Consider the following 27,117-nt stretch of genomic DNA (forward strand, 5'->3'; position numbering starts at 1 on the left):
GGTGACTAAATTCTTTTTGGCCCCACTATATATATATATATATATATATATATATATATATATATATATATATATATATAAATAAACCCCACTCCAGCTGGTCCATGAGAATATTTTCAAAATATAACCGGTCCGTGGTGTAAAAAAGGTTGGAGACCCCTGCATTAGAGCGTGTAACAAGATCAGGAATCGTTAAAGGGATTATCTACAAGCAGTGACTGAATCTGAAACTGTAATTCAACTCATGTAATTTGTGCACAAAGGTTTTATTAACTAAACACATAAAAAACTAGTCTAACAAACATACACGCACACTCATACATAAAGGGTAGTTAAAGTGGATGAATGAAGAGAAACTAGAGAATGCAGCTATGGAAAATGAGTCAGTTAACCACCTGAGTGAAACCATCAGCGCCGTTTTATAACGGGGTCTGCAGCTTATACTAAACCTCTGTTTCGTTTAGTTAAATGTACAATACTTGCATTGCCTTGGCTGTTCAACGAGCGTCCGGATGCAGTCTCGGATGAAAGCCTTGCTGGTTTGAAGGTTTGGTGGTGTTGGAATTGCGATCACGTTCTTCTGGGTTTGAAGAATGATGAAATCCAAAGATGTTACTCTGACTCGGTGGTGATTGGGAGAGTTTTCTCTCAGATGGAAAGTGAAGACATGGCTTGCTGCAACTTTGATGTCCTGTCGGTGCGGGGGAGGCCCCATGGGTCGCGGTCGGACTGGATGTCCGAGAGGCAAGGATGTAAGAGCACGCAAGAATACAGAAGAGAGAGGTCACCAATGTGAGGCGTTTTAACTTCTGTGGAGATCACTCCTCCAGGGGGTCGGTGAGCCAATGGTAACTTAAACTTTCGGAGGGAAGTTTATGACTCTTTGTCTTCGAGCATGGTGTTTTGCATATGTAATGGATTGGGTGCTGATATCAAAACTATTAAATATTCTTAGAACACTAATATGTTGCATGGGTAACAACATATAATATACACTCTCATTTAGATCATTAAAATACAAACTCATAGATACCAAACATGGCATATGTGAGGTTATAATAACTAGGGATTCTGTCATAAAGCATGCATAAAACAGTATACAATACATAAGGCAATATACAAGAACAGTAATAATACACACAATGACCTGGGGATATGCATGTTCATTCACAGAAAGGTTTGTCTATGAATTAATGAAAGACAGTTTTCTATGGTCAGTATGTGTCTGTTCAACGTGAAACTCTCTGAATACCATTGAGTTGTAAAGTTTAGCTAGTTACTGTGGTAACCAGAGGTCTGTTCTGTCCTTTTGGGGTTATTTGAAATTCGATGGAAGGGTCCATAGTGTCACGGTCGGGGTAGAGAGATGAGGCAAGGACTCAAAGATGCAGGAAATGGGCTCTATATTAATAGTAAAAAATATATAAACAAAACTAATAAAAACCACCCTGAGGGGGAAAACAGGCAGGAAGGCCAGAACAGGGCACAGCATGGCAAGGCAAGGGAAGGCCAGGACAAGAACAGGTAGAGCAGGCCCAAACCAGGAACACACAGACACATCCGACCACATACGACAACAAAGAAGCACAGGACTGCAAACACAAGGAGAATAAATAGGGAGACAAACGAGGAGGGTAACGAGGGAGACACAGGAGGAGTAACTGAAACAATAATGGGAACAAGAAGGGCGGGGTCAGACAATAGACTGGCACCAACAAAAACAATGACAAGCCATGTGCTCACAAATAGACACAGGAGTCCCCTCTGGTGGCTGTCCTGGGCACACCAGCTGAAGACTGTGACACATAGACCCTCATAGTTGGCTTGTTGGTTGAGTGAGCGGTGTTAGGAATTATATTTTTAAATATAACAAATAATTGTGTGTCTGATTTGTCCAGGCATTACACTCATAACCCCGACTCTAAGTATTAGATCGTACACCTTTGCATTTTGGGTGTGGCCTCTTTTGACTTGAGCCGGTAAGCAGCCACCTAGAACATGCTATATAGCATCATCAGCAGTGCTAAATACACTCCAAGCACTCCAGCAACCAGATAGCAACATGCTAAAAACACTCAGAACACTTTAGCAGCTGAAAAACAATATGCCAAAAAAAGCACTCTGAACACTCTGATACTGAACACCAGCAAGCTTCATTAAAACCATTCTGAGCACTCTAGCAACCAGATGGCAACACACTAAAAATCCTCTCTGAACACTTTAGCACCCGAATAACAACAATCTGAAAACCACTCAAAACACCCATAGCAGCACCATTGTGGATGTCCTGAGGATTTCCTATGGATGGGATTCCTATGAATAGGATGTCCTATTTTTTTGTCACATGGCCTCGCATGTATCTAAATGTAAAAATACAATACATGTAAAAATGTATTGATTTTTTTTATTTTATTGATTTTTTTTTTGTCCAGACCTTTGCTTGGAAGAAATATAGAGGCTGCGCCTCTTGGAACTTTTGGAACTCTTGGAATTGAATACCCCTGACTTATATCATAAAGAAATATTTATTTGTATGGTTTTGTAATATCTGTGTCAAATATTTCCTTTTGTGTCATGGTAGATCATTCTCTTATTATAGAATTTGATTACAGAAAACTGTTTTGAACATGGTAATGGATTAAAATATTGGTAACAGGCTGTACATTAACCTTACATCTTAACACCTCTTTTTTTTTTTTTTTACAAAGCAGATCATAGATCATATATTTTGTCTATAGCCTATATAAAACAACTTCGTAAATAGGAAGATTTCAATACATGTTGGAATACAAGGATTTTTTTAGTGAGCCATTAAATGACTTGAGACTCAACTCGGACTCGTGACCAAAGACTTTAGACTTGACTCAGACTCCAAGTTAAAGACTTGTGAACATCTCTGGATCGAACCGTTATGAAGAGGAGCTGACGTGACACTAAATGGGTCAGAGTTTTTCATCTAAGTTATAAACCCCAAACTTCCTATTTGTCTGAAAAAGCAGCAATTCCCATTTCTCTGGAATCGAAAGGTTTGGCCAAAGTTGCTGCAGGTGTTTCCTCATCATCTATCACTCGTTCTCTTCCCTGTGTCTCAGGAGTCACTCTGATAGTTTAGAAAACAATGACTTAGTCATTAGAGATCTGTGGGAAATAATGAGGATTTGATGAGTCCGGCAGGTCATGAACACTGACACAGTGTCTGGATCCTCACATTATGCCCTTGTACGCTGTCCTTGAGTTTTACTGTTCTGGCTCCATTTGACACAATAGGGTACATTAATAGTGCCTCAAAACAGCTCTAGAGTATTTGAACACTTAAAGGGGTGGTTCACTGTTTTTTTTCTAGGCTTGCTTGTGTTTATGGGGTGCAGTCTAACATGTGTTAATGCTTCGTTTTTTAAAGAATGCATTATTTTTCACATTATTTACCTTTATTCCACACCGCTCTGTCCCTTCTCTGAGAAACGCACTGATCATTTCCTGTTTTTATGAAGCCCCTTCTGATGGGCTCTGATTGGTTAGCTAGCCCAGTGTGTTGTGATTGGCTAAACCGCCTCTAGTGTGCGTCTAAACGTCCCGCCCCTCTCCTCAGCGGCATTTGTGCTCCAGTTGTATTGTAAACAAGGTGTCGTTAATATCGCTTATCAGTTTGAGCCCGATTGAGAAGCAAAGGATATTATTGAAGAGTGTTCCCGAGGGTGGGGTTTATCAGGGTTTGTGATGACACAAACCCGGGAAGTAGCTCGTTGTAGTCCCTAACAGCCGTTTTTGTAGGCATTAAACTGCCAGAAATTTAAAAGATGATATCTTCGTTTGCATTGAACTTTCAGCTTCGTAACTTTGCAGATATTGTTTATGATCAAACAGCAACATTACACACTAACTAACGTAAACAAATTGAAATCGCAATGAACTACCCCTTTAAAGTAGACATAAAATGGAAGTTGTGATGGTCCTTTCTGTCCTATTATAAAGATTGAACTCATGAATATAAAGATTATATTTCTTAAAAAAAAGTAAATTTTGAGTTAAAAATGTCTGAATGTAATCGATAACAGAATATAAATCCAAATGGCTTATATTTAATGACGGCACAAACTTTTGGAGCAAATCTTTACATAGAAAGTTTTAAATGATAACACGATGCATAAATTGTTTAAAGACCTAAAGTAAAAAAAACAATAATCTTACAGAAAGAACCAACTGTAATTCTGTTCATTCTAATAACGGCTATAGCGCCACTAATGGAAACTTCAAGAATGCGGCGCATACATTGGTTGCATTTTGAACGAACCGTCAAATTGAATCTGAACAGTGAAATCCATCTGCTGTTTTATAGTGGAAAGTGCTTTAGCTGCTCATCACCATTTGCTTCCATTATTGGACAGTTAAAGTTTCTCTCTTGACTACAGAGACTGTATAATCTCTTTAGCAGGAAAGGTCAGGAAATGAGAATCGACATTGTACTTAAACATTCATCCAAAAAACTCCTACAAACACTTGTCTAGCCCAAAGGTGAACATTTATTAAGCCATTGATTCTTGCTTTGTTTTGCAGACGGATCAACAATATGCAAATAGTGTTGCTGACAACCTTAAGCGCCTGTAAGTACTCGAGATTTGTATTACTGTTTTGACCATAATCTGCTTGAGTTTCATGGATACATGTGTGTTTATGTGTGTGTCAGAGATCGTGTGACTGCAGACTTTTCCTCATGTTTTTTTGAGGACAATAGCAGAAGAAACAGAAGGGAAAGTCCATCCTCCAGGTGTTAGAGTTCCTCTGCTTTGTTCTGCTTGTCCCACATTAGTCATGTGTTTGTGCTTATACTGTTTTATATATACTTTGTTTTTGCAAAGGTTTACAATACTGGATCGCTGTCTGTGTGTGTTTTGATTAAATCTTTGCTTTTGTTGGCTCTTATTTCTCCCCTTACTGTATCTATCTACTTATGGGTGTGTTATGTGGGTGCAAAACAGGGTTATTAATGTGAACTAAAACTAAAACCATAAAAAAAACGTCACTTGAAAAAAAATTTTTTAAATGAAATAATTGTTGCCAAGGAAGCATTTTTCATTTTAATTTCATTGAACTTGACTTACTAAAATAACTAAAACTAAAAGTGAAAAAAAAATGAATTAAAACTATGTAAGCATTTTTTAAAAAGCAAACTACTAAAAACGAAAAATTAAAAAAAAAATTTAATTATCAAAAGACAAAACTACCAAAACTTTAAAATTACAATGAAAATGAAAACTGGTTCAGAATAATAAAAAAACATACAAGTATCTCTATTATATTTCTTTTTTAAATGTTTAAGATTTGTGCAATAAATTTTATGTATTAATGCATTTGAATGCTCAGATTTAAATTAATATAATTAATGATATACAGTATGAACTCATGACTGTAGTTTAAAATCTGAAACACAAAGATGGTGATATATGACAAGTTTTTAAAGAATAATTCACCTAAAAATTAAAATGGGGAATAATGACTAGCATGTGAACAATAGTGAAAGGGGTATATGTATTTCATTTAAATAAAGTCCCTTGAACCCGCATAGGGACATATACTCTGACGTAATCATTCCTCATAGTCACACAGCCTGTTTTATGAAGTTAGGAGATATAAGCACTATTTAAAGTGTGTGATTTTTTTTTTCCAGTTATATTTTAGTTTGAGTTATGTTTTTACTGAACTTATAGGAACTTTTAAAAAAATGTAATGAATAGATGCATCACAGACACACACACACTCTCACCTGGATACTAGTGCTGTCCGATACCAAAAGTGAGAAAAACACCATTAAATATGAAATCATTGCCTAGCTTTGTGTGAAAAACAGACTCAAATTTAAGTCATAATTTGCTGAAAATGTCCTCTCAAATGTCATTCTGCATATTCAAAACTTGACCGCACCAGTCCACATTCACTTTCAGTGTATGGAAAGAGGAGCTTGGACATTTTACTACACATCTTCTATGTTTTACAAAAGAAATAAAGTCAAACAGAATGATGTGAATGTAAATGATGCTTTAGTTGTGTTAACATACTTACAGTAGCCCAACCCTCTGCATGTGTTTCAGGTTTCCAGTGGAGATTCAGTCTGGGCTGTTGGAGATCATCTCTCCCTCCATCCATTTCTATCCAGACTTCTCTCACCTCAAAGAGTCGTTTGGTGACCCTAAAGAGCGGGTCAGGTAATATGACTGCTGAACACAAACCCTCCTCTTCCCATCAGTGTGTGTGTGTGTGTGTTTTGTTGCAATTAGCCATGAATGATCAGTGTGAACGCTGAGCTACAACTGCCCCCCTCAGCGATTAGCATCTCACATACTCGGTATGAAAAACATAACTATTTGCACACACAGTGATCACATGTACAGAAATGCAGATTACATTCACTGCTTTCGATTCTGCAAGTAACTTGCGTTAAGAATCGTGTACAGATCCATTTTGCAACGCTAAATGTGTGAAATTGAGAAAGCTAGAGGCATCTGTGTTCATGTACTAGAGTTTCAGGTCTTATGAAAGCGCTCTCTGCTGAGCAAAAAGTTCTGCCTGAACTTAAATGAGCTTTTTGTGTGTGCGCGTCTGTTTTGACCATAATCTGCTTGAGTTTCATGGATACATGTGTGTTTATGTGTGTGTCAGAGATCGTGTGACTGCAGACTTTTCCTCATGTTTTTTTGAGGACAATAGCAGAAGAAACAGAAGGGAAAGTCCATCCTCCAGGTGTTAGAGTTCCTTTGCTTTGTTCTGCTTGTCCCACATTAGTCATGTGTTTGTGCTTATACTGTTTTATATATACTTTATTTTTGCAAAGGTTTACAATACTGGATCGCTGTCTGTGTGTGTTTTGATTAAATCTTTGCTTTTGTTGGCTCTTATTTCTCCCCTTACTGTATTTATCTACTTATGGGTGTGTTATGTGGGTGCAAAACAGGGTTATTAATGTGAACTAAAACTAAAACCATAAAAAAAACGTCACTTGAAAAAAAAAAATTTAAATGAAATAATTGTTGCCAAGGAAGCATTTTTCATTTTAATTTCATTGAACTTGACTTACTAAAATAACTAAAACTAAAAGTGAAAAAAAAATGAATTAAAACTATGTAAGCATTTTTTAAAAAGCAAACTACTAAAAACGAAAAATTAAAAAAAAAATTTAATTATCAAAAGACAAAACTACCAAAACTTTAAAATTACAATGAAAATGAAAACTGGTTCAGAATAATAAAAAAACATAAAAGTATCTCTATTATATTTCTTTTTTCTTTTTTAAATGTTTAAGATTTGTGCAATACATTTTATGTATTAATGCATTTGAATGCTCAGATTTAAATTAATATAATTAATGATATACAGTATGAACTCATGACTGTAGTTTAAAATCTGAAACACAAAGATGGTGATATATGACAAGTTTTTAAAGAATAATTCACCTAAAAATTAAAATGGGGAATAATGACTAGCATGTGAACAATAGTGAAAGGGGTATATGTATTTCATTTAAATAAAGTCCCTTGAACCCGCATAGGGACATATACTCTGACGTAATCATTCCTCATAGTCACACAGCCTGTTTTATGAAGTTAGGAGATATAAGCACTATTTAAAGTGTGTGATTTTTTTTTTCCAGTTATATTTTAGTTTGAGTTATGTTTTTACTGAACTTATAGGAACTTTTAAAAAAATGTAATGAATAGATGCATCACAGACACACACACACTCTCACCTGGATACTAGTGCTGTCCGATACCAAAAGTGAGAAAAACACCATTAAATATGAAATCATTGCCTAGCTTTGTGTGAAAAACAGACTCAAATTTAAGTCATAATTTGCTGAAAATGTCCTCTCAAATGTCATTCTGCATATTCAAAACTTGACCGCACCAGTCCACATTCACTTTCAGTGTATGGAAAGAGGAGCTTGGACATTTTACTACACATCTTCTATGTTTTACAAAAGAAATAAAGTCAAACAGAATGATGTGAATGTAAATGATGCTTTAGTTGTGTTAACATACTTACAGTAGCCCAACCCTCTGCATGTGTTTCAGGTTTCCAGTGGAGATTCAGTCTGGGCTGTTGGAGATCATCTCTCCCTCCATCCATTTCTATCCAGACTTCTCTCACCTCAAAGAGTCGTTTGGTGACCCTAAAGAGCGGGTCAGGTAATATGACTGCTGAACACAAACCCTCCTCTTCCCATCAGTGTGTGTGTGTGTGTGTTTTGTTGCAATTAGCCATGAATGATCAGTGTGAACGCTGAGCTACAACTGCCCCCCTCAGCGATTAGCATCTCACATACTCGGTATGAAAAACATAACTATTTGCACACACAGTGATCACATGTACAGAAATGCAGATTACATTCACTGCTTTCGATTCTGCAAGTAACTTGCGTTAAGAATCGTGTACAGATCCATTTTGCAACGCTAAATGTGTGAAATTGAGAAAGCTAGAGGCATCTGTGTTCATGTACTAGAGTTTCAGGTCTTATGAAAGCGCTCTCTGCTGAGCAAAAAGTTCTGCCTGAACTTAAATGAGCTTTTTGTGTGTGCGCGTGTTCCCCCGGGATCAGGCTTCTTTATGCCTTATTCATGAGTGCACACACACACACACTTCCAGCATCTCTGTTCTGTCAGTTCAGTTTAATTAACACAAACGCACAACTAAACCAAAGAATGTCACTGTATACACACACACACACACACACACACACACTGCTTATCTGCAGCCTGTCACATCAGTGCTGAATCAAGCGTCTCACACACACTCTTACAGTGCCACTGTGCATGCTAAATTCAAAGATGTGGTAATTTGATCAAATTTCTTAATTCTGAAATGTTTGTCTGCTGAAAGTTTTTTTGGAAAGGTGTTTCATCGGGTGAACAGTTGGCATGTTTCAGTACAACCCATCGAACACATGGCACTTCTGTCCCTCACAGCCTCATTTTCACTCCTGTCAGAAATTCAAGGGTTTTCCAAATGGGGGTTTGTCAGGGAACTACAGGGGGTTCATGAGTTGAGGAAAATCTAATAACTAATGATAAAAATAAATGGGGCTGCACAATAGTCCAGATATAGTTTAGTGCGACTGTCAAAATGAATGCTGAATGTGAAACTGTATATTCTGATCTGATGCATGTTTTAGATTGAAGCGCTACGCTGTTCATTTACACCTGAGCAGCTCATGATCCAGTGCTTTCAGCGTCTCATAGTGGCTCAGTTCACAATAAATGCAGCAAAGTTTGTCTCTGCATGGGCTTAATTTACAATACTCAAATTCACCAATTCCAACATTTTGTGAACAGACGTTTACAGTATTTTACCAATATTTTGCAAAAAGAAATGTATTTAAGAATTGAATACATAAATATTAAAGTTGTAACTTGTATTATTATCAAATGTATAGTTTTATTTTAAACTACAATTGTAATCAGTGTTGGGAAGGTTACTTTGGAAATGTAATAGGTTACAAATTACAAGTTACCCTGTTTAAAATGTAATAAGTAGTGTAACTATTTCAATTGCTTTATTAAAGTAATGTAACTGATTACATTTTATTAGTTTTCTAAATGTGTAATGTTTTCAACTGTTAATTATTTTGAAACATTTAAAGCAGGCAGGGTTAACCTTACAGTAGGACTCAAGACTGATTACTGTCAGACTTTACTTGAATTAAGATTATAATCATTTAATTGTACAACACAGCAACCTCAAAATTGGACTTTAGCACCTCTTTTTACCATGAGATCTTTTTGAGGTTAAATACAAATTTAACATCATAAGATATAGTTTAATGGCTAAGATACGATTTTTGAAATCAAATCTTTGCATAACTATGACAGTATGAACTATGAAACACTGGCATCTAACAATGCCTTGAAAAAAAACAGTCAAGACCAGACACATTGCCATGTATATTACCATGCTAAAACTCTCAGAGAGTTTTCATGACAGAAATATATTTAGTTGTATGTCATGTAACTATTAACCTACTTAGCGAACTGTAAACATGGCAGTGTGTTATCTAAATTTTCGAAATGTTAAATTAAAATCTCAGGGGGGCTTCACGTAAATATTTTTATGTCTAAGGGGTTTGGCTGAAAAAAAGTTTGGGAATACATTTGTGAAAATCATTGGAGGATCTTAGTATAGTTACAGTACCATGAGTTCAGCCGTTTGCATGATTGCTGAGAAACTCGCACTAAGAACAAACATATTCCCAAATGAAAATGTTCTGCACAACCTCATTTTCATCAGTTTCGCAGTCACACCTCTCTTTAAGGTAAAACAGCAGTGCTCAGTTCTGGACAGACACATTCTTATCACATTCTCCTAAAACAAGCAGTCAGTACAGTGATGCAGGTAAATATGTTCATTAACGTCTGTTTGTGCTCAAAGCCTGTCGGATCTCATCAGGCCATCCAGTTCAACCCAGAGCACGCTGATGAACAGATCAGTGCTGGATCAGACAGGCAGATAAATCCATCACCAATCAAGCAGACACACAATTCAATAACCAATCAGCCAAGAAAAATACAAATCCATTTTAGACCAGATCTGTTTCTTTCTAGTAATGTGTTTTTGTTCGGTTTGTTCAGTGTAGTAGTTAAAATATTCATGTTTTTTTTTTTATCTACTGTTGGCCAGGAGGTGTTTATACTTAGAAGATTAATTCTTCAGTTGTTCCACATGTGGACAAACTGCATGTGTTTATTCAGATGCCTCAGCATTTGGGTTCAGGGTTTGGTGGCATGAGTGTGATTCTCTATTTTACACATATTGAATCAAACTCCTTTAATTTTCATTACATTAAATGAAATTCAGTCTTTTAGAGGTTAAAGATTTAGACCGGTCTGTAAACAACCAAAATGAGTTTACGAGTCTTAGTGTGTTTTAATCTGACATTGCGTGACTGCACTTGAGTTTGTGTGTGTCCAGTGTGCGATTTGACAAAGTTGGACAGATGTATCCTCGAGAGACCCTGGTCAAATTGTTGACCATCTCACACATCCAGGAAAAAGAGAAAAGCTGTCGTCTGTATTTCAGGGATAGTGCCGATGTCTGGATTTCACACTTTTTTCCAAATAGGGTGCATATAGGTTTATCCAACAGGGCACTAAAAACAGCATATGGATCTACAGTATCTGTCTGTCTCTGTCTGTGTCTGTCTGTCTGTCGGTCGGTCTGTCTGTCTCCGTCTGTCTGTCTGTCTGTCTGTCTGTCTTTCTTTCTTTCTATAAATTGTTTAACCTCTAAGATTTAAAAGTTAAATGTTGTGCTTTTTATTATTGTTCAAATCATTTTATAGAAATCATCAAATCAATCTTTTTCAAATCATCAAATCAGTCGTTTATAAATCAGTTGTCAGCAAAAGAGAAGCTTTAAGTTTTCTTAACATTTGAACATGAGGAAATTAAGACAGACGTGAATATTAGTATTGTAATTTTGTTCAGTAAAATAAAATTATTATTATTAAATACTCTTTTATTTTACTGTGCAATGGTATCTTTTTACTTTGCTAATATACTTCTTTATTGTTTCTTTCTTTATTTATTTACAATTCAATTAAATAAAGAAAATGTATTAATAATAATAATAATAATGGTGAGTTTTTCCCTATATCATCATGCTACTGTATATCCACATTTTAAAGCTGATATTTCACAAATTTCCTTCCCGGGGGTATGCCAGATCTTTGTCACCTTTTTACCCCTGTTGGGTTTGCATCTTTGCAGCAAACAAGAGCTTTGTTTTCAAATGCATCAAAGCTGGAACTGAATGTTGGTCTTTCTTACACTCTGATGGCTACTTCCTTTAGCACACTTCCATGCTGGAGATGTGCAGAGACACAGAAAGGGTTTTTGTCCAAAAGATGCCAGAGGGTTAATGTTCTTATCGCAATATTACCGTGTGTGTGTGTGTGTTCTGGTATACAGTATATGGTTTATGAGGACACAAATGTGTAAAATGACATGGGTACTACAACATAAACATGTTTTATCTGGACACTCTCTGTGTCCTAGAGAACAGAATAGCTTTAAAAACATATTAAACTGTTTTTTTTTTATATTCAAAAAATGGCAGTAGTTTTCTGTGTGTGTGCGTGTATTGTTGAAAAGGTGTGTGTGTGTGTTGTTGAAAAGGTGTGTGTGTGTGCGTGTGTGTGTTGTTGAAACTCTGACGTAAATGTATGTAAATGTACACATATGATGTCTCTAACAGATCATTTCCTTCCTGAAGGGTATCACAGAAAGTAGGGCAGCTTATCAAAACACTGAATTTGTATGTGCGTAAGTTTGTGTGAAACAGAGAGAGGCTTGTGCGTTTATCATTCGACTGCATCTGTTTGCACTCGGCACGTTTGATGTGGTCAGTGCTGCTAAAATCCAGTTACTACACTACACACACTTTCACTAAGAACATCTAGGCTGTAAACAGTTATATATAGTTCTTATGTCAAGCGTGTCATTTTTTAAAATACTTTTTCCTATCCTAGTATAATATACATGGGCAAAGTAGGCTATTAATAGTTTCGTTGCCTAAAAAGATTTACACTGTGTCTCTGTGCTACTTTCAAGCATTTACTCTGTTTGTTTGAACTGCCTGACCAAATCTGCTGTGGGTCTCTGCTGAACCGAATGGGTGTTTCCCAGTTCAGTGTGCATTTTTAAAACTAGATGGGCATTTTTTCAGCCGTCTTATCAAGTCCCATAGTTACTCATTCATGCTTATGAAGACAATAGGGAAAATATCTAACAGATTTGATTAATTACCCCCCAAAAAATCTGTTGTGTAATTCATTTTGCACTTCAAATAATGCCAGAAACCCTAGCTGTAGTCAGCAGGTAATATTTGCTGGATACATAGTATAAAGCGGCTGAAAAACATAAGTCTGGACTCTAGACTATACAGTATGGATCAAACAGATCTTTCTTTTACAGAACCCGGAAACACATGGTATAGGAGGGGGAAAAAATCAATGAGGCTTTTTCATGTCATGTATCATCTCATGAGTCATCTTGAGTGACATTCACTTTTGGACAAAATATAATTTAAATGTAAATATTTTCTTTGCTTTTACACTGCAGTTACAGTTATATTGTCACATGTCATTCAGTTTGGACTTTGTTTTCCTCTTGCACCGTTTCCCTTCATTGAGTTAACTGTGTCATTCTGTTCAGGTGTGTAGTTAATTATCCTTGTTCGGTCTGTGTATTTAAGCTACTGTGTATTCAGTCCTAGTTTGTCTGGTCTCGTTAACGTCTGCGTTTATGCTAGCCTGTGTGTTGGATTAAAGACTTTTTATAAACCTTCGACTTTGTGCACTTTATACAGCATAGCTATGACTTTTATTTATATTCTTTATAATTATACTTTTACTTATAAAAAAATGCCTGTAGGTGGCATCACTGTCTTCATAAGTGAATCATCATTCATTCAACCGATTTGATCTAAATGATCAAAACACCAGATTCATACAAAAACGCAGATTCATTTAGTGTTGCTATAGTTATTTCATTTTTGATATAGATATCAACCTGGGAATTTCCATAAACCACAAGTCACTTTCTAGCACATTAAGCTACTGGTGATTTCGTATAATAACCTGTCTTGCACTTGGGAACGGCCAACTCCAATTTTAAAAAATCAGGTAAAGTGGCTTAAAAATGCCCACTGATTGGGAAATGCCTTTTTTTGTTCTTCATTGTCCCTACCAATGGCTTGAATGTTCACTTGCGTTGTACCTCGCAAAATGTCATTCAGCTCCCATGTCACACATCAAGACTCATCACAGTATGTTTGACATCAGTGATGAGACGTGCAAGAAACAAAGACAATTGACATCAAGCCTGGTGTGATATGTCATGATGTGCAATATTTTAATTGAAATGATTTTTTTTTCCGGTCACTTTTTAAGCTTGGTACTTTAAAATAACATCCATATACACTGTGAAAGCTGGATAAACAGCAGCTGCAACAAATAATCCATCACTCACTGTCCTCTTATCTTTAAAAAGCAGGTCTCGGTTTCTATTTTTTATTATCTTCAACCTGTTGGTTTGTGTATGTGTGGCTGTATACTATTCTTTTTAAAGCACATGCTGATTGTTTTTGCAGATGGCGAACAAAGCAGAACCTGGATTACTGCTTCCTGATGATGTATGCCCAGACTAAAGGGACCTATTACATACAGGTAAGATTAAATGAAGATAATGACCAAACTGCACATTAGAACTGGACACAACTGGGTTTGAGTGAATGGGTCTATGAACTCAGCTGGTTCCACAATGTTTTTGCATGCACTGATGCAAGTGATAATGTGCTGTCAGTTGGTCAAAATAAACCCTGACTTGTCTTTTTTTATGAGAACTTTGAAAAATGGCTTTCAGATGAAAATAAAAGATAAGCTGATCTTAAAGGCCACTTTAGCACTTCTTTTGTTGCATGTTCTTTTATGATCAGTTTTTTGTGGGCGTTTAGATACAACTAACATATGACTACGTCTTTTCCCTTTTTTCACAATCATGCATTCACTTTAGACTGTGATGTGTATGGCTTTTCATATGGCAATCCACCTTGAGTTTGTTTGTTTTTTGTTTTTTTTGCTTAGTTCTTCCATCACATGCATTAAGCTCACTCAACATGGGTGTTTAAAGAAAAGAAAATGTGCTCCACCAGTCTTTCAAAAAGTGACAGCCATGAAAAGCACAGTGCGTGAGATTTAAACATAGTGTTTACTTTCCACACAACTCACGACACCAGAAGGAATAGAAAGAAAATGACAATGACAGAAAGAAAATGAGGTTTCCAGGTTTATCCAATCTGAAAGCATCACTAAGCACTGTGTGTTCACCTCTTTAAATGAACGTGTATGGTGAAAAGCACTATAGAAATAAATTTGACTTGTTCTGTGCAAAACTTCTGTGTGATAAACATTTTAATTTTAATGAAAGGCTGTTAATGCATCTATTCAGACTAAAACAAAAGAGATGAAGATGAAGTTTTTTATATTTTATTTTATTTTTATTAACATTTATTTTATATCAAGTAACGAAATAGTTTTATTTAATGACGTCAATGTGAGCTGTTCCAATCTTTTTTCCATTGCACTGCAGACAAAAAAAGTGGCCAACCAATAAGAGTGGTACTTTTTTTCATATCCAGAAATGTTGTTACTTAAAACTTTGACTTGGTGGCGCTCAAGAACAGACTGCTTTTACAGTGAATAGCAGAAGGAGATTCTGGAATTAGCCTGCAAGACTGTGAAAAAATCTGAACGACATTTGAAACAGTTTGGTTTCCTTCCTTCTCTTTTCGCATTAAGGGCCGGTCACACTACACTTTTCCTTCCATTGACTTCCATTCATACACATGCGAATGCAGGAGAGTGGAAAGAGTTCAAGCTTGGTGAACTCTGACCCGTGAATTCATATCATGTGAAGATGTGTGACCAACAGAAGATCCATACATCACGGCATGACCTCGTAGCTAAATTCGAAGAACATCCATTTAAACCTGCAGCGCTTCAGGAAGGAGGAGTAGATTGTATGTTTTTACATTTTAGATTTATTATTCTTTGTTATGTGTTGAATTTAAGTTTTTAAAAAGACGCTACAGAGCGTGACGTCATATCATGATGACCATTGCAACGTCTGAGAAATTTTGCATGCTCAAAGTCTAGTGTGACCGTGGATTTTTGTTGAACAGAGAAATCGCTTGTGAAAGTTGGACCGACTTATCACACGAACATTTGTGTTTTTCTGAGCAGGCCTTTACACTCTTCAGGAAGTCAATCATCGAAGAGTTTACTTGCAGTCGTCTCTGCGTTAAGATGGGATCAAAGAAAGTATATTAACTTCTGGAAGATGGCACACCTTTAAATCATTTAGCCTTAGTTACCCAGAAAAATAATTGAACTTGTTGGCGAATGCAAATGATTCGGATCCACTTTACAGCTGCTAGTCTTCCTTCAGCATTGTCTCTCTCTCTCACACAGCTAGAGGATGACATTGTAGCACGGCCAAATTACTTCACCACAATGAAGAATTTCGCCCTGCAGCAGCCGTCAGAGGAGTGGATGATTCTCGAATTCTCCCAGCTGGGCTTCATCGGTGAGTCTTACTCAAACTCAGACTGCTGACTGTCTTACACTGCTGTCGGTGTGTGTTAACCTCCCTCTTAGAGCACGGCCAAACTCACTCTGTGTTTCCTCCAAAGAGAAAGATCCTTCTCACTGTTATGAGAAAAAAAACTGTCATAACAGACGTCAAACCTTATAAGCCACTTATAAAGCTGGTTCTGTCTCCAGAGGTGGAAGATCTGTTGAGGTCACTAATGAAAGAAATATTTTCAGAGCTTCATCTTTGGACGAGAAAGTGATTTTGTCTCTTTGTCACCTCATAAAGTTCACATTAGTTTCCACCTGAGCAATTTCCAAGAGTCATGGTGACACAAAGAGCCAGACCCAAACCTGTCAGTCGTAGAATCAGACTGCACAAATAGGTCAGAGAAAATACTGAATTTATTGCAGCATTCGTTTTTAAATGAGACCGTTTTCACCGTATTTCGAGTATATCGGTTTATCCAAAAACACCTTACACATAAATTGACCAATACTTTGTCTTCTACTATCAGATCAAGACAGTAGAGTCTTAAGAGTCAGATCAGATCTCCCAAATCCCATAACATTAACTGCATTCAAAATCACATACCGTCCAAGTAGATCCTAAAGTAAAGGATAGTGAAGTGTCCGTCTGTGCTTCAGAATCTCACCGGATGTACAGTAGTAGGTTATCTTGCTACTTCTCATCTACTGTTTTACCAATACTGTAATTTTTGGACATACCACTTAATTCACATGCTGTTTTCGGCCTAGGAGAAACATTCGGATATAGGGATTGATTTGTCAAAATAACAGAACAGGAGATTCATGTGAGTTCAATGCATGTTCAGCTTAATTGGCAGCTTTTTTGGCACAATATTGATTACAACAAACTTTAACATTGAATTGTCATTTTCTTAAAAAAAGGCCAATAATCTGGGTTTCAGTGATGCACTTACAGTGTAAGTGAATAGGGCCAGTCTGTAAAAATGAAAATTCTCACTGTGTTGATAGCATGTTTTCAGTTGTAATAAAAGCAATATTGTTTGTGCCATTTTTATGCATTTCCGTGTGAAATACAGTTTTACGGCTTTGTTGCCAAGAAACCGTAACTATAAAATTAGTAAAAAGCGACTGTGTTTACAGCTCAAATAATACATACAATATATTTTGACAGAGTAATGAATGTGGGTGCATTTATAAATTGAGCTTCATATATCGTTTTTAGTTTTTGTTTAAATCTTCAGAAAACTTCCATTGTAAGTGTCTAATCTTAACTTTTTTTTCTTCTTCTTTTTTTTTTAATGAAAACTAGAGATAAGTCAAAATCATTTTAATTATGCCACAAAAGTAGTTGAACGTAACTTGTAATAAAATTGGAATATTCCTTTAAAAGGATTTAGCATTTTGCTTGACTTATTCCCATTTCACAGAGTGTAAGCAGCCCATGTTAGGAAATGTGAGGATTGTGTAGCAGAACAGAAGCAGCAGTGTTGCCACTATTTTGGTGCACTCTTTATATTTTGTTTATTTTTTCACTGAATTAAAGTGACAGTGCATTCCTCATGATCAAAATGGACATGAGCTGATCCCGTTTATAAAACTGATGTGAATAATTCACTCACAAAAACATTAACTAGTGTTGTGTGTTCTGCAGAAGAAAGAAAGTTACACAGGGTTTGCACAACAGGAGCAAATAATTACAAAATTTTAATTATTTTAGATGAAAGTGTTTTTATTTCTTTAATTGTTCTTTTGATACATTTTGCAATGCTTTATCTAGTTCATCCATAAGCTTAACTTGGCTAAACTCTGAATAAGTCTTGAAAGTCAGTTGGGGTTCAATTAGAGAAATCGGAGTCTGAAACTCTCCCCTCTCCAAATCAAACCTGTGAAGCTCATTTTGAAATGGCAGCCACAATAATTGCTCTCTTATGATCTGTGTTTGATATGAAGGCTAATTATGTTGATGATGGTGATCAGTGCTGTCTCTCAGTGCTGTGAAAACTGGCTGAGGGCCTCAAGGGATGGCATGGGGCAAAGGATTGATTTTGAGAGCTCTCAGTTCAGAGAAGTGGTTATTCACTGCTGGGCCAATGAGTCGGCAAGTTAGTAGAGAAAATTAAGATGGCATGAACTCTATTATATCTGAACAACACCTGTATGAGACAGGAAGTGATTGTTTAAATCAGCCAATGCGAGGATGGCATGACCTCAAGGCTCTAAAAGGGTCTACAGCACTGCATAGAAAAACCCCAGCACTTAGCAACCGATCTTCACAGGCATTTACATTTTGTGGATTTTATTCAGAATTTGTATATTAAACTCTGTCATACATCTTACAAAGAGCAAACTTGCATGCATATGTTTCTTATGCATATACCCTATATATAAAGGTCACTGAAAAAAAAATTGGTGTAGGATTTCCTTTGAAACTATTTTCTCTCAGAAATTCTAGTGAATATTACAGATAATTACAAAGAAGCAACACATTGAATTAAATGTGAAGTTTTGAAATAGAAAGACTGAAATAGTATTTCTTGTAAAACTGTAGTTTTGTTTCTAACTTCGAAAATAATTTTTTACAATGTTTAATGTGCGTGATTTATTCAGATACATCAGTTCCATGTGAATCAATGAAGTTGAACAAACAGAATTTGATCACGCTATTTTCAGCATCATGGAATAAAGTTCTTTTTAAAGGGGTCATATGATGCGATTAAAATTTTTCCTTTCTCTTTGGGGTGTTACAAGCTGTACGTGAATAGATAAGATCCCTAAAGTTGCAAAGACTAAAGTCTCAAATCCAAAACGATATTCTTTATAAAAGTTAAGACTCGTCCACGCCCTCCTAAAACGGCTCGTTCTAACACGCCCCCACATGTCTACGTCATTATGTGGGAAGATTTGCATAACGCCGCCCAAATAATTCACGCAAAGAAAGAAGGCGTAACTTTGATTCTCGCTGTAGTATGCTGTAGACACGACTAGAAATCAGTGGTTAAGTTGTATTTACAACACTGTTCCAGAACAGTGTGCAGTGCATTTTATGGAGGACTGTTTCCTGATCCTGGGAGAGTAGACTACAATGCCGGCTGTTCTGACTCACAGCCTGTAAGTACGTTTTCATATTTAAAGGATTTGCAACTGATGATTCAAACTCGAGTTTTGAGCAGTGTAGAGTAGCGCTTGTTGTTTGTCATTTCTCCGATCACAAATGCAGACATGTTTACGCAGCGCGATACGCAACGTGTAAAAATACAGTATAAGTCATTGTAATCAGTAATTATGTCCCCACTGGATGCAACGAATGCCTCGTTTGTAATGGGTTTTCATGTTTTTGTCTCATGGCTCCGGCCGGACAGGGCATTCTCACAGTATGGTGAGGGGCGTAACATTTCCGTCACACGCTTGAGGTATTCAGACAATCACAACGCACTGGATAGCTGGCCAATCAGAGCACACCTCGCTTTTCAGACCGATGAGCTTTGTAAAAATCGACGCGTTTCAGAAAGGCGGGGCATAGAGGAGAAACAATAATGTAGAGTATGTGGAAAATAATGTGTTTTATTTAACCTTAAACCGCATAAACACATTTCATTACACCAAATACACAATGTTCTTTTTAGCAGCATCATATGACCCCTTTAAGTAATCTAATTAAATAGTCTACAAATAATTTTATTTGGTTGCCTGAAACAATTGATTTGTTAAATTTCATGTATGTTTTTTTACAACACAGAATTGTAAGATTGTACTAACTAGCTAACAAACATGCTAAGTGCTAAGTATTAAATGCTCCTTGAGTTAAACAATGAGATCATCTTCTCCCTAATCAAAAGCTCCTCTGTTCACCACAATGGAATATAGTGTCATTGAAACCGTTCTAAATCCCAACATATTGAAATATAAAACACTTTTCCCATCTTTAAAAAAAAAACAGATAAAATAATACTTAATTTTACTTATAATTTAAGCCCCATTCAAAGCATGCTTTCAGTTATAGTTTCAGGTTGTCAACATTAAAATAATTTTCAAGTACTTGATTGGTTCACATTCACTCTGCATAATTTAATCTATCAGATCGCATATAGAGAATTACATTAATCATAAAAACCAAGAAATCAAGTTTAAAAGAAAAATAATAATATTGTATAGATCACAAATAATGTGGTTGAGTAAATCGGATAATCTGTGTTTTCCTGTTTCTTCTGTGTTAGTATTAATTAATACATCATGAACGAGCAATGAATAATAGTATATTTATAAATTAACTTCAATAAATGCTGTAAAATGTTTATGATACCTAAAGCAACTAATCATTCATGTTGCCTTATTGACTGATGTTGTCTGGGTTTGACAAGTACTCAAATACATATTCAATGGGTATTTTTACTCCATCACAAGGTCTTACTGCAAAAAAAACTGTTCATTGTTAGCTGACTAAATGTAAACAAACCGTTCTGACATCAGCCTCGTCTTTGTGGCCAAGAGACAAACACAAGTCTGTTTGTGTGGGTTCTGCTGGGATCCATTTGCTTTTGATCTGGTTTGAGCTCATGGGCAAACAAGTCAAAATAACCAGCCCTGCTGGCTTCTAGCTGGTCCAAGCTGGTCTAGATGGAGAAACTTTGGACTATCTGCTAGTGGTCCTGGTTTCTTGCTTGTAGACCATGTTGGTTAAGAGCTGGTTGGGCATGTTGAACCAGCAACAAAACATCTAAACCATGTTAAACAAGTGTGAACTGTTTTTGTCATCTCAGGCCTGCCCGCCCTGACCAAGAGTTCTGATTTATTTTGTAATAATCTAAGCAAGAAGGCTGCCAAGCCACATTAGGTTGAGAGTAATATGCCCTAAGAGCAGAGAAGAAACATTTTTACGTGCCAAAGCAAAGATAAATCCCCATGATGCATTTCACACTGAACACCAGGGCATATGACCCAGTCGGTTCTGAGTATTAGCACCTTTCTTAAGTCGGCTAATTTCTGTCTCACACACACACACACACACATATTTCTCTAGAGTCTTTCTCTGCTCTTTTACTCTAATAGGTCCCAAAGCAGCACTGAAGCGGTGAGTGATGCTGCTCTCTGACCATATCACACACACACACACACACACTTTTTCAGTTGCAAGTAGTTGTGAAGAGCTCTTGCCCATACTAAGCTCACCACCATAATGCTGGGATTTATGGGTAAAATGGGAAATCGCTACTATGAGTTTACTAGGGTGCTTTGAGTAGTTGCTGCTGTAGGTGATTTTTTTGAGCATAGCTAGTTTTCTAAGAATTGTAAGATTGTACTAACTAGCTAACAAACATGCTAAGTGCTAAGTATTAAATGCTCCTTGAGTTAAACAATGAGATCATCTTCTCCCTAATCAAAAGCTCCTCTGTTCACCACAATGGAATATAGTGTCATTGAAACCGTTCTAAATCCCAACATATTGAAATATAAAACACTTTTCCCATCTTTAAAAAAAAAACAGATAAAATAATACTTAATTTTACTTATAATTTAAGCCCCATTCAAAGCATGCTTTCAGTTATAGTTTCAGGTTGTCAACATTAAAATAATTTTCAAGTACTTGATTGGTTCACATTCACTCTGCATAATTTAATCTATCAGATCGCATATAGAGAATTACATTAATCATAAAAACCAAGAAATCAAGTTTAAAAGAAAAATAATAATATTGTATAGATCACAAATAATGTGGTTGAGTAAATCGGATAATCTGTGTTTTCCTGTTTCTTCTGTGTTAGTATTAATTAATACATCATGAACGAGCAATGAATAATAGTATATTTATAAATTAACTTCAATAAATGCTGTAAAATGTTTATGATACCTAAAGCAACTAATCATTCATGTTGCCTTATTGACTGATGTTGTCTGGGTTTGACAAGTACTCAAATACATATTCAATGGGTATTTTTACTCCATCACAAGGTCTTACTGCAAAAAAAACTGTTCATTGTTAGCTGACTAAATGTAAACAAACCGTTCTGACATCAGCCTCGTCTTTGTGGCCAAGAGACAAACACAAGTCTGTTTGTGTGGGTTCTGCTGGGATCCATTTGCTTTTGATCTGGTTTGAGCTCATGGGCAAACAAGTCAAAATAACCAGCCCTGCTGGCTTCTAGCTGGTCCAAGCTGGTCTAGATGGAGAAACTTTGGACTATCTGCTAGTGGTCCTGGTTTCTTGCTTGTAGACCATGTTGGTTAAGAGCTGGTTGGGCATCTTGAACCAGCAACAAAACATCTAAACCATGTTAAACAAGTGTGAACTGTTTTTGTCATCTCAGGCCTGCCCGCCCTGACCAAGAGTTCTGATTTATTTTGTAATAATCTAAGCAAGAAGGCTGCCAAGCCACATTAGGTTGAGAGTAATATGCCCTAAGAGCAGAGAAGAAACATTTTTACGTGCCAAAGCAAAGATAAATCCCCATGATGCATTTCACACTGAACACCAGGGCATATGACCCAGTCGGTTCTGAGTATTAGCACCTTTCTTAAGTCGGCTAATTTCTGTCTCACACACACACAATTTTATTTGGTTGCCTGAAACAATTGATTTGTTAAATTTCATGTATGTTTTTTTACAACACAGAATTGTAAGATTGTACTAACTAGCTAACAAACATGCTAAGTGCTAAGTATTAAATGCTCCTTGAGTTAAACAACGAGATCGTCTTCTCCCTAATCAAAAGCTCCTCTGTTCACCACAATGGAATATAGTGTCATTGAAACCGTTCTAAATCCCAACATATTGAAATATAAAACACTTTTCCCATCTTTAAAAAAAAAACAGATAAAATAATACTTAATTTTACTTATAATTTAAGCCCCATTCAAAGCATGCTTTCAGTTATAGTTTCAGGTTGTCAACATTAAAATAATTTTCAAGTACTTGATTGGTTCACATTCACTCTGCATAATTTAATCTATCAGATCGCATATAGAGAATTACATTAATCATAAAAACCAAGAAATCAAGTTTAAAAGAAAAATAATAATATTGTATAGATCACAAATAATGTGGTTGAGTAAATCGGATAATCTGTGTTTTCCTGTTTCTTCTGTGTTAGTATTAATTAATACATCATGAACGAGCAATGAATAATAGTATATTTATAAATTAACTTCAATAAATGCTTTTACTCTAATAGGTCCCAAAGCAGCACTGAAGCGGTGAGTGATGCTGCTCTCTGACCATATCACACACACACACACACACACTTTTTCAGTTGCAAGTAGTTGTGAAGAGCTCTTGCCCATACTAAGCTCACCACCATAATGCTGGGATTTATGGGTAAAATGGGAAATCGCTACTATGAGTTTACTAGGGTGCTTTGAGTAGTTGCTGCTGTAGGTGATTTTTTGAGCATAGCTAGTTTTCTAGGGTGTTATGGTTCTGATTGTTGGCATATTCTGGGTTGTAACTATGGTGCATTCAAGTCATGTCGAAAAGATTGTATTTACGAGTTGAACGCACAAGAACGTCACCACAATGTCATTATTACAGATGGAAAACTGACATTTCTTTAAGCCCAGAGTTTCCGATTTGAGGGCATGTCAGTGAGAACATTACTGGACATATGTTGTTATTGTTGTTTTAACGAGGTGCAAGCTGACATTATGGAGTATGTCACTCGCTTTGCAAAAGAAACTACAAAACTGCCTTTAAAGTTCAAAAGCAGTCACTGTGTGATGAAGCCTATTAGAATGATGTTTTACACCGTGGTCAGCCGCCAGGTCGAAAAGCAGGTCAATCTAGCCGCCACGTTATTTCTATGATCGAGTATATACAGCCTATTACTGTAAGATGGTCAACGCCTTGTTTACATAATGAATAATAGTTTAGCAACCAAATGTTACATAGCATAGGGGGGTTGGATGAATCTCTCTTTTCCTGCTGTCAGTCAGCGTTGCAGATAGCAGATTCTGTCTCTTCTGCAGCAGACAGGATCACGCCTCACTGTCCGCACAAGCTGCTAATTGGAGTGGTAGTGGGAAGGCAGCCATCACTGAGCCGTTCACACATGCACACACATCAGTGTAAACATATGTACACTCTTTACATTGCTGTTACATTCATGTTTCTGGCAGAAACTTTTCTGCCAGTGCAGCTTAAAGGAAGTGCACATTGCCTGAGTGGCAAAATACGGTAAAACGGTAACATTGTGAAATATTATTACAATTACATTTTTTGTGTTTGTTCATTTAACGTCATTTATTCCTGTGGCAAAGCAAAATTTTCATCATCCATCATATTCTAATGCTGATTTGCTACTCAGTTATTAATACTGATTCTTATAATCAATGTTGAAAGCAGTTTTTGCTGCTTAATAGTTTTGTGAAAATCATGATACAATACCCTTCAAAGGTTTGAGGTATGTACGATTTAAAAAAAAAAATGTATTCAGCAAGGATACATTAAATTGATCAAAAGTGACAGTTAATACATTTACAGTTTTACAAAAAATAATAAATTTAAAATAAATGCTGTTTTTTTTATTTTGTATTCATCAAAGAATCCTGAAAAAAAAAGTACCAATAAATATTAAGCAGCAAAAACTTTTTACAACATTGATAATAATCAGTAAATGCAGTCTGTAACTTTTTTTGGTTAAAATTTATCCAAAATCAATATTTGAGCAAGTACATAACCAGCCAGTGTTCAAAACTATCGCCTTACTTTAGCCCGATTCACATCGTTTAGCTTATAATAATGTTTTCTAATTTGAGTGGTAGGGGTAGGTTTTCGCGGGAAATTCGAGCATGCATCTCGTCTGTAAACATAAAGAAGTTGTCCCGGCTAGTAGGCTATATTGCATGTGAGGATCCTGCAGCTGGCGGATCGTTTATAGCCTTTTCTCATAGCAGCTGGAATAATTAAATGTATCATTTTGATGGCGGATTTTGTAATCCAGAAAGGACTATATGTTTATGAAACACATGTGAATGAAACTAAATTATATTCCAGTTTAAATGTGCTTCTGATTACAGATAGCCTGGGATTACACAAGATTTGTATTATAAAGACAGCCAGTTCGAAGGGAGCATAATTTGCTTTTTAGGTTAAAAGTATTTCTTAATATGAAATTCGAAGAGTATGACAATTAGACATTAGACTGTGCAGAAATTGAAATCCACATGCTAATACACACTATACTCATAGTCACGCAATGCTGATGTTGTTAACATTACTAATTTGAGAATAAAGTATAACAATAATAATAATTTGAACGGTTTGATGTGATATGAGCTAACCGATCTTTAGATTAAATCACCATTGGTAGCGAGATTTATGGTAATGCTTTTTTCCTCAGTTGGTCAGAACAAACGTGGCATACTTGTTACTTGTTCAGATGACAATATACAGTGAAAATTCTTATTTGGGTCATATATTCCAAGACGTAGGCTAGAATCTGTGATTGCGAAGTACAGTAATATCCACACCGGTGCGGTGACTGACTGCCACACATACTCTTCAGAACATTACATTCATCCGCGCTGGAGCCGCGCCCGAGCACAACTCGCGCAAGAAAGATAATTCCTCACACAGCTGCAATTCCAGGTTTTGAAACCGAGATGGCGACAAAGAGGCAAAACTTACGGACTGCAGCTTTAAAATATATTCAAATAGAAAATATATTTTATATAAATAAAACAGTAGAGCTTAAGAGATTTCTTTTTTTTTTTAAATCATAAAATATTATAGCTTGTTTGTGTGTATTTCAGATTACCTTCAGACGTGTCTCTGGCATAGAGAGATATAGATTCCTGATATAGAAAGTGTAGAAATTCCTGGGTCATTCATATTTTTATATTACTCATAAAGTCTCCCTTGTGTAAGCCAAGAGTTTTAACCACAACACTAACGGTGAGGAGTGTAGTCTTTCATACTTTACACGTTGAACTTAAATATGAGTGTAAGCCGTAAGCCAGTGGTAGGTTTGGTTTAAAGTGTAAAACTGGGGTTCTGTCATACATTGCTGTTTGTTTGAGTGGCTCCAACTGTTAATTTCATTTAGACTAATAACATGGCTACTTTTGAATGAATGTCAGTGGAAATACTTTTTGTCCATATAAGGTGTAGTTCATTTAGCTTCCAGCAGGGGCAAACCAGACCATAGACTAGCTAAACCTGAACACATCCTAAAGTGTAAAACTGGGGTTCTGTCATACATTGCTGTTTGTTTGAGTGGCTCCAACTGTTAATTTCATTTAGACTAATAACATGGCTACTTTTGAATGAATGTCAGTGGAAATACTTTTTGTCCATATAAGGTGTAGTTCATTTAGCTTCCAGCAGGGGCAAACCAGACCATAGACTAGCTAAACCTGAACCCCTTCACACATTTCACTTCTGAAGTCAAATTGAAATGCTGTTCACATCCCATTTTACATTCGTAATATGGAATATATTCAAGTAAGCCGGTTTGTGACTTCAGCGACAACAAAGTTTATTAAAAATATAGTTATTACATTATTTATTTTGCTAACGCTTTAGATTAGGGAACACATATTGACTATTAATTCATTAAGAGTTTTCCCTCAATAAACTCCTAATTTGCTGCTGCTTAGTAGTTAATAAGGTTGTTAAGTTTAGGTATGTGTAGGGTTAAGGGATCCAGAATATGGTCACACAGAATAAGGCATTAATATGTGCTTTATAAGTACTAATAAACAGTCAAAATGCTAGTAATATGCTAATAAACAACTAGTTAAAAGTGAATACTGTTCCCTGATATAAAGTGTTTCCGTGCAATTTTCGTGCAGTAAAAAGATCAGAAACATGTATTAAGAATGTAATATGATCAGTTTTAATTTCGTGTTGTCTAAAAATGACAGTGATAAGAAGAATTACATGCAGAATTTCATTAACATCAGAGGAAAAGAAAATGTTCTTTAAGTAAGTTAAAGATAACTCACATCTATAATAATGTACTCATTTATTTCAGAAAGAAAGAAAGACAAATAAATAGACTGAG

The 27,117-nt window shown here is 36.1% G+C and overlaps 1 protein-coding gene across 1 annotated transcript in view; it reads left to right on the top strand.

Annotated features, from left to right (window-relative positions):
- Nucleotides 1-27,117, top strand: part of mgat4b (alpha-1,3-mannosyl-glycoprotein 4-beta-N-acetylglucosaminyltransferase B) — a 146,648-nt gene that overhangs the window by 97,766 nt on the left and 21,765 nt on the right. The window contains exons 5-8 of the mRNA XM_016237254.1: nucleotides 4,555-4,601; nucleotides 6,087-6,200; nucleotides 14,134-14,209; nucleotides 16,013-16,127. Coding sequence (XP_016092740.1) covers nucleotides 4,555-4,601; nucleotides 6,087-6,200; nucleotides 14,134-14,209; nucleotides 16,013-16,127 — 352 coding nt within the window. The remainder of the gene's footprint in view (nucleotides 1-4,554; nucleotides 4,602-6,086; nucleotides 6,201-14,133; nucleotides 14,210-16,012; nucleotides 16,128-27,117) is intronic.

Source organism: Sinocyclocheilus grahami, unplaced genomic scaffold (genome assembly GCF_001515645.1).
Source record: "Sinocyclocheilus grahami isolate Dianchi unplaced genomic scaffold, SAMN03320097.WGS_v1.1 scaffold509.1, whole genome shotgun sequence".
In the NCBI taxonomy this organism is placed as follows: Eukaryota; Metazoa; Chordata; class Actinopteri; order Cypriniformes; family Cyprinidae; genus Sinocyclocheilus; species Sinocyclocheilus grahami.